The sequence below is a fragment of the Orycteropus afer genome, unplaced genomic scaffold (genome assembly GCF_000298275.1).
Source record: "Orycteropus afer afer isolate SDZICR_OR568_19922 unplaced genomic scaffold, OryAfe1.0 scaffold00053, whole genome shotgun sequence".
Lineage (NCBI taxonomy): Eukaryota > Metazoa > Chordata > Mammalia > Tubulidentata > Orycteropodidae > Orycteropus > Orycteropus afer.
In genome coordinates this window covers 14,139,009-14,147,680 of record NW_006921640.1, presented here as the reverse complement: position 1 = coordinate 14,147,680, position 8,672 = coordinate 14,139,009, and the positions used below count along the sequence as shown (strand labels likewise).

The 8,672-nt window shown below is 36.0% G+C and overlaps 1 protein-coding gene across 1 annotated transcript in view; it reads left to right on the top strand.

Annotated features, from left to right (window-relative positions):
* ADAMDEC1 (ADAM like decysin 1) overlaps window positions 1-8,672 on the top strand; it is a 102,907-nt gene that overhangs the window by 88,163 nt on the left and 6,072 nt on the right. Inside the window, exons 7-12 of the mRNA XM_007938784.1 lie at window positions 114-176; window positions 792-863; window positions 1,357-1,526; window positions 1,900-1,981; window positions 3,512-3,642; window positions 4,602-4,779. Of these exons, the coding sequence (XP_007936975.1) occupies window positions 114-176; window positions 792-863; window positions 1,357-1,526; window positions 1,900-1,981; window positions 3,512-3,642; window positions 4,602-4,779 (696 nt within the window). The remainder of the gene's footprint in view (window positions 1-113; window positions 177-791; window positions 864-1,356; window positions 1,527-1,899; window positions 1,982-3,511; window positions 3,643-4,601; window positions 4,780-8,672) is intronic.

Below are 8,672 nucleotides of genomic sequence, written 5' to 3'. Positions count from 1 at the left end.
ATTCATAGATATATACACACACATATATATATATATCTTCATAGCTTTTGAATTTGAATCTTTCAGGGTGAAATAATTATTAACAATGATCTTTTACTCTTCTCTTTGTAAAGCAAGAAGACTTTCTTCACGCTGAGAAATACATTGACCTCTTTTTAGTGCTGGATAATGCTTTTGTGAGTATGAAACATGTGAATTCCTGGACCATTAAGTCAACTCTTAAGTTTACTTATGCAAAGCAAGCAAGCAACAAACTAATTTAGCTAGCAATACAGAGCTTACCTACCTAGTTGTTTTGTCTGTTCTCTCTTCTTTGCCAGCAATAGTTCTCAATCACTCACCCTCTTTAATATTCATCTGCTAACAAAATGTTCAGATATTGGCAAAAAACTGTGTCTGCCTTATGAACTATATTTACATATGCAAAGAAAAAGTATTGAAGTCAGTGTTTCTACCCGGCAAATAATTGCTTTTATAATCAAATTTTAATAATATGGGATTAGTTTAAAAATGCTAAATATTATCATTTGATTTATCCAAATTGAAGATAAAAACACAAATATTTTATATGGATGTCTAATTTTCTCTTACTAAAAAAAAATCTTAGATTTGAAATAAAATTTATGGAAACACAGAGTCTTACATAAGGAAGGCATTGAAATAAATACATGTTTTATTATACTAAACTGTGTAAATTTTTAAAATGTGAAATCCTGTACCCTATCAGTTTTCTCATTTTAATTTGATATTCTAACTATAACTTAAATTGTGATTTTTTTTTCTTTTTGCAGTATAACATGTATAAAGGGAATCTAACTTCAATAAGAAGCTTTGTGTTTGATGTGATGAACTTACTCAATGTGGTAAGATAGCTGTCACATAAGCATTTGTTTCCACATAGGAACCTGGGACTTCCCTATAATTTTACCACAAAGAGGGTTTGATAGGTGATAGGGTCACAATGCAGGAAATTTAGCAGGGCAAAGATGAACATTAAGGTAAAAAACACATCCATGTACCAAAGGCAACATCTAGGATTTCCATTATCAAAATGGGATTGATTTATCTATCACCTGTGATCCAAAAAATGAGCCCTGGTGCCTCAGTGGTAAAGTTCTCAGCTGCTAAACAAAAGATTGTCAGGTCTAATCCACTCAACTTCTCCACAGGAGAAAGATGTGGCAGTCTGCTTCCATAAAGATTATAGTCTTGGAAACCCTGTGGAGCAGTTCTACTCTGTCCTATAGAGCCGTTAGGAGTTGGAGTCAACTCAACAGCAATAAGGTTTGCAGACAAAAGGTCTAAAACACTAAAGGAATACTGAACATTTTGTGAAGAAAAATGGTCTTTTTACAGATTTATAATACCATAGATATTCGAGTGGCTTTGGTAGGTATGGAAATCTGGTCTGATGGAGACAAGATGAAGGTGGTACCCGATGCAGGAGTCACCTTTAACAATTTCCTGAGTTGGCATCGTTCTAACTTGGTGAAAAAGAAGATCCATGACCATATTCAGCTCCTCAGGTAAGCACATGCTTTCCAAGACAGGTGTACATAAGTGGTGTGGATACTTACTGCCAAGATTTCTTAGGTATTTCAATTTAATTATATCTTCCTACTCAGTTTTCAGAGTGCCTTAAGTTCTACTATTAGCAATTCAGTTGTGAAATTATGGAAGGTATGTCTCAGATTTAAGGAAAAAAAAAAAAAAGAAGAAGAAGTTAGGTGTGAGTTAATCATCTGGTGTCATTATAATGCTGTAGAACAGGAAAAACTTTTCTGGAAGATGGTGAAAATAAAAAGGCTTAGGCAACAAAGGAAATCTGCAATGTAATTGATGGGAGGTAATGGTTCTGAAGACTCAAATTGTGACAGTATATCTGTAACTTTCATACAGTGGAGTTGGCTTCACCAACCGACGTGTAGGATTGGCAGCCTCAAATTCTTTGTGTACTCCATCTTCGGTTGCTGTTATTGAGGTTAGTAAACTTACAGAAAGTGTCTCTGTGGTTCTAAATCTTCTGTAAAAACTAGCATATGCTGTATACAGTATTGCCACAATAAACCCTTGAATTAATAAATAAATGTAGAAATAAACTTGTTGTTGTTGTTGTTGTTGTTATTTGCCATCAAGTCAGCCCCGACTCATAGCGACCCCTCTTTGGGTTTCCGAGGCAGTATCACTATGGAAGTAGGATTGCCCAACCTTCCTTCCAAGGAGTGGCTGGTGGGTTTGAACTGCCAGCCTTCTGGTTAGCAGTCAAGTGCCTTAGGCACTATGCTACCAGAGCTCCCAGTAAGTTTATTTATTTGTTTATTAGAAATAAACTTACTGGTGGGTTATTCCACTAAATATTCCTTGGATTTTGAAATATAATTTCCTTTTACATTGGCCCTCCCTGGAGACATAACTCTTTAGTTAGTGTTAGGAAACAAAATCATAGAGATTGGGACAGAAAGGGTGTGTGGGTTCCTTTTGCAGCCTGAGCTAACACAAAATTGGCCTCTGCACTGATCGCCAGAGTTCACACTAGTAACAAAGGTGCATGGAAGACTCACATGGTATGGTAGTTCAGTTTGTGTGTCAACTTGGCTGGGCCTGGTTGAGTGGCTGGGCTGTTGGATATAGTATTCCCCATGATGAGACTAGTAATCAACTCCATGGTGGAATCTACTGTGAGCAGCTGAGTAGTTTCCTTATGGAATGTGATCTGCTTCCTGTATATAAGCAGAAGCCTTGGGGATAGTCTCTTGATTATGGTATGCTTGGACCCTGCATGTAGCCGTGTCATTTTTCAGCAGCCTGCCATGCTTTGCCCACCTTGGGATTTGCAATGGACATGAATTAATGCCCTGCTGTGTGGTTTGGAAGCTTCAGGACTGTGCCATTTTATTTGTTGACCTTGGGCTTGTTAGCCTCGGCAGCCAGTAGCTGCCTGAGTGAAGAAAAGCCTCTAGCTTCAGTGGACCGGGAACTGGAGGCAGAGCTGAAGCCCAAGGTCGAGGGACTTTCACACAGCCCCTAGAGCCTGGCACTTTGAACTCAGACTTCTAGCCTCCAAACTGTAAGAGAATAAACTCCTGTTTGTTCAAGCCATCTCATTTGTGATATATTCCTGTCAGAGTGGCACTAGGTAACCAGAACACATGGCCAGGTTCTACAAATGCCCTAGCCACCATAGTAATACTTTTTGGAGACTTCTGTGTCCATAGTACTTTAGTTTTTAATATTTCCTATGAGGAATGCACTTAAGTTAATTTAACCATAATTTACAGAGAAATTACTGTCCATTAGCTCAATAAGTGTATGTTGAACAATGACTCAATAACTGGATTTTCAAAACCCAACCATCTCAAATGTTCATTTAACAGTGACAGGGAAAGGAGCTTAGTAACCCATTATATTTCATCTCTCATGCTTTTTTTTTTTTTCCTTTTAATTCTGCAACAATTAAGAAATAACTGAATAAAATAGAAGTAATAAAGGCTTCTATTATTTTTCCCCACAGGCTAAAAGAAAGAATAATGTAGCTCTTGTTGCAGTGATGGCACATGAGTTGGGCCATGTCCTTGGTATGCCTGATATTCCATATTACACCAAGTGTCCCTCTGGGAGTTGTGTGATGAATCAGTATCTGAGGTGAGACCTTGTCACCCTGAAGAAATCAATGCTTCCACAATTCTTAAAGAATTCATAAGCAGTCTACATATGTCAATTGGATATATTTCCCTGAGGGCTCTATATGTCATTAACTTACTCTTCTGTTATTAGAGTTTGTTCTTTAAGATTTCCAACTATAACAAGTCTTATAATTATGATGATCATATTATTTGAATCTGATATTATATAATATTTTCTACAAATATGAAGATAATTAAGATTAGGAAAACATCTTCATATATCTCCATCCATCAATCAATCAATCCATTTTTGTGTACTTATTAATTGCCTGCCAGTGCTAGGCATCTTGCAAGGAATTGGGATAGGAAAATGAGTTGCACTACCTTGTTCTTGAAGTGCTCATAATTTAGAGAAGAATAATATCCACAAAACTGATAAACCTGCAATTATTTCCTCCCACTGGTCATAAAATGTCTTATTTCCCATACCTCAGTGATGAGATGTGTAGATGACAACAAACAGTGAGGCTCATCACTGTCATTTAGAACCATACTGAATTCACCAAACCAAAAAAAGCAAACTCACTGCCATCCAGTGGATTCAACTCATAGCGAACCCTCCTTGGGTTTTTGAGGCAGTATCTCTACAAAAGTAGATTGCCCAATTTTCCAATATGTCAGAGGAGTGGCTGGTGGATTTGAACCACCAGTCTTCTGGTTAACAGTCAAATGCCTTGGACACTATGCCATGAGACCTCCAGCTCTACAACAGGATGTCTAGGAAAAAAAATCCAGTATAGTATACACGGTCGATTTCTCTCCCCATATAATAAAGTGCAGTTTTAAACAGATATCAAGGTTGACATTTCTACTGAACCGAGCAGTACTGTTGGACAAGTCAGATTCTCATGTCCATTACTACTGCAAAAGCCATAACACTCTATATCATATTATTTCTGATTTTTCTTTTCTTCATAGTTCAAAGTTCCCAAAGGATTTCAGCACAATTTGCTGCTCACATTTCCAAAAATACCTTTTATCTCAGAAACCTAAATGCCTCTTGCAACCACCAATTTCTAAAAATATAATAACAACACCAGTGTGTGGAAACAAACTTCTGGAAGTTGGAGAAGACTGTGACTGTGGCTTATCTAAGGTATGAAAATATCTGAAATTTTAAATATTGATGACAGAGTTACTGGAGCATAAGAATTATGCAGTTATATCTCTCCCTGTTTCTAAACTGTTCTTTACCAAATTTCTTCTAAAGATAAGGTTGCTATATAGTGAAAAGTACACTTGTAGTTGTGCTTTTACTACTGATGTTAGTTAATCATCTTTTAAAAGGCATTTCACAGGCCAAGATATGATCATGACATGGTTGTAGGAAGCTGAATGTAAAGAAGAAAATTACTAGCTATAATGTGTCATTTATGATCATTCCTAGAAATAATAGTCAGGAATTCCTAAATTATATAAAATTAAAATGATTACTTGTTGAATATTCATAATCACAGATCTCTATATAAATTCCATAAGAAGCTGTTGTTGTTGTTATGTGCCGTCGAGTCAGACCCAACTCATAGCAACCCCTCCTTGGGTTTCCGATGCAGTATCACTGTGGAAGTAGATTGCCCCATCTTCCTTCCAAGGAGTGGCTGGTGGTTCAAACCCACCTGGTTTAGCAGTCAAGTGCCTTAGCCACTATACTACCAGAGCAGGTGCTCTTTTCTCATCACTGTGTAAACCAAGCAGTAAATAAAAGAGGAGAAAACAAAACAAAACAATCGCATATACTTCTAAAGAATAGGTTATTAATGTACCTATCAAAGGTAATTATTGTAATTCTGCAAATCTTTGAAAAATCAGACATTTTCACAGCATCAATGTACTCTAAAGAATGTATCTGGTGGAATTTTTAATAGCGATCCAGTATTCGATTTCAACATAAGAGATTCTGTTTTCTTAACAATATATTTTTTTTTTTAACTTTTAAAATTAAAAACAGTATGAGTTAACAAAGAGATTTTTAACATGTCAGGCAATTGTAAAAATGCTTTTATATATACTATCTACTTTATTAGTCATAGCAAACCTACAAAATATATACTATTATCCCAATTTAGGCAACAAGTGAGATTCAGATAAACTGTAAGTTGTTCTAATGCTAAAAAGCTAGTAATTCATGAAGCCGCTTATAATCTAAGATATGTCCATAGTTTTAGATATCTCTTTGACAATGGGGAAGTCATATAACCTCTCTATGTCAAAATGTATTTATTCTGAAATTTTAAATATTAGAAAATGAAATGGTATTTCATCATTTCTGAGAAATATTGCAGATATTGCTAATCATAATGAGATATATAATTTTATAAGTGGTTTACCATTTTATAATTTCTAAATTAAATTTAAGTTTATTTCATTATTATTTACTTAAATTCTCATATGGTATCTTGAATGGAAGACAACTGAAGTTATGCATACCTTAGATATGTCTAGTTTCAGCAGGTGAATGGCATATAGTCAATGTGTACTGATCAAAATTAACTAAGAACTCAAACCAAAAAAAAAACCTCACTTCCATCAGGTCGATTCTGACTCAGCAACCCCCTTTTGGTTTCTGAGGTAGTAAATCTTTAAAGAAGTAGATTGCCCAGTCTTCTTTCCACTGAGTGGTTGGTGGATTTGAACCACCAACCTGCTGGCCAGCGGTCAAATTCCTTAGGCACTATGCCACCTGAGCTCCTTAAATAAGATCCAGTAACTATATAATTTCTAAGACCTAATATTATTAAAATTTATTAGTCAAGTTCTGTATAATTTACATATCTTGTTGATTTCCTTCTTTTGTAGTTAAAGAAAATTAGAAGCCTTGGGCTTATGAAAAAACAAATTTTTAAATAACTTTTCTTTCTTATCCAATATGCAACATATGTTCTTTTTATAGCATCCTTTCTCTAGATTTCAAAAATTATTGTATCTATTTGCTTAGATAATATCACACAAAGATCACACTATTTTTATGATGGTCACTTTATAGTGTATTTTAATATCTTGTGTGACAAGTCTCTTCATGGATTTTTTTTTTTTTTTTCTGTATAAGATTTGCTTACCAGTGTAAGAATTCCTCAGTGTTATGTTTGCTTTTTTGGGGGGTGGCGGTCTATTTACCCCCAAATGCAATTGAGATTCTGATTGAAATGCATTAAATTCATATTTTTATTTGAAGGACATTGACATTTTCACAATATTAAATTTGTGTAAAATAACAATAAAATTGTCCTTAAAGTTCTTAAAAAAAATAATATGATTATTGGAGTGCTGAAATGGACCTGTTTTGGCCATTTTGAATCAGATGACCACATGATCTACTATGCCAGGAATGACAGTTTGAAGAGTAATGGTGTGGAATTCAATACAAAGATGTTTCAAGATCCATCCTGAAGTACAATGCTGTCAATGATAGGGTAACATCCATATGCCTAGAAGGAAGACCAGTTAATACTATGGTTATTCAAATTTACACACCCGTCACCAAAGCCAAAGATGAGGAAATTGAAGATTTTTATCAACTTCTGCAGTCTGAAATTGACTGAACATGTAATCAAGGTGTGTTAATTATCACTTGGTGACTGGGATGCAAAAGTTGGAAATAAAGAAGAATTACTGGTAGTTGGAAAATTAAGGCTTAGTGACAGAATTTTACAAGACCAACAACTTATTCATTGCAAATACCTTTTATCAACAACACAAACAGCAGCTATACAAGTGGACTTTGCCAGATGGAGTACACAGGAATCACATTGACTACATCTGTGGCAAGAAGCAATGGAAAAGCTCAATATATTTAGCCAAAACAAGACCAACAGCTCAGTGTGGAACAGGCCATCAACTCCTCATATGCAGCTTCAACTTGAAGTTGAAGACAATTAAAAAGTCCACGAGAGCCAAAATATGACTTTGAATATATCCCTCCTGAATTTAGAGACCATCTAAAGAATAGATTTGATGCATTGAACACAATCACCAAAAACCAGAGGAATTGTGGGATGACATCAAGAATATCATCCATGAAGAAAGCAAGAGGTCATTAAAGAGACAAAGAAGAAAGAAAAGACCAAAATGGATCTCAGAAGAGACTCTGGAAATTGCCCTTCAGCAGAGAGTAGCTAAAGCAATGGAAGAAATGACAAGAAAAAAGAGCTTAACAGAAGATTTCAAAGAAAAGCTCAAGCAGACAAAGTCGACTACTATAATCAAATGTGCAAAGACTTGGAGTTAGAAAACCAAAAAGGAAGAACATGCTCAGCCTTTCTCAAGCTAAAAGAACTGAGGAAAAAATGTAAGCCTTGAGTTGCAATATTGAAAGATTCTATGGGCAAAATACTGAAAAAAACAGGAAGCATCAAAAGACGATGGAAGGGATACACAAAGTCACTGTACCAAAAAGGCCTGGTCGATCTTCATCCATTTCAGGAGTTGGCATAGGATAAAGAACTAATGGTATTGAAGGAAGAGGTCAAAGCTGCACTGAAGGAATTAGCAAAGAACAAGGCTCCAGGAATTCACGGAATACTCATTGAGATATTTCAACAAACAGGTGCCCCATTGGAGGCACTCACTCAGTTATGCCAAGAGATCTGGAAGACAGCTACTTGGCCAACTGACTGGAAGAGATCCATATTTGTATTCATTCCAAAGAAAGGTGATCCCACAGAACATGGAAATAATCAAACAATATAATTAATATTACATGCAAGTAAAATCTTACTGCAAGTAAGATGTAATATGTAAAATATTAGATGCAAGTAAAATCAGCCCCAGTGTTACAGGTGAGGAGAGACAACTCAGGGAAGCCCAGAGTAGCCGACTGGAAGAGCAGGAGAAAGGGGATAAAATCCAGGAAGCCAGAGAGAAGAGCAATCAGCAGAAGGGATTAGGTGAGGAGGGGAAACTCAGGCCTGCCCAGAATAGCAGGCTGGAAGAGCAGGAGAAAGGGGATAAAAGTCTTGAACCCGGACAGAAGAGCAGTCAGCCCCAGGGATA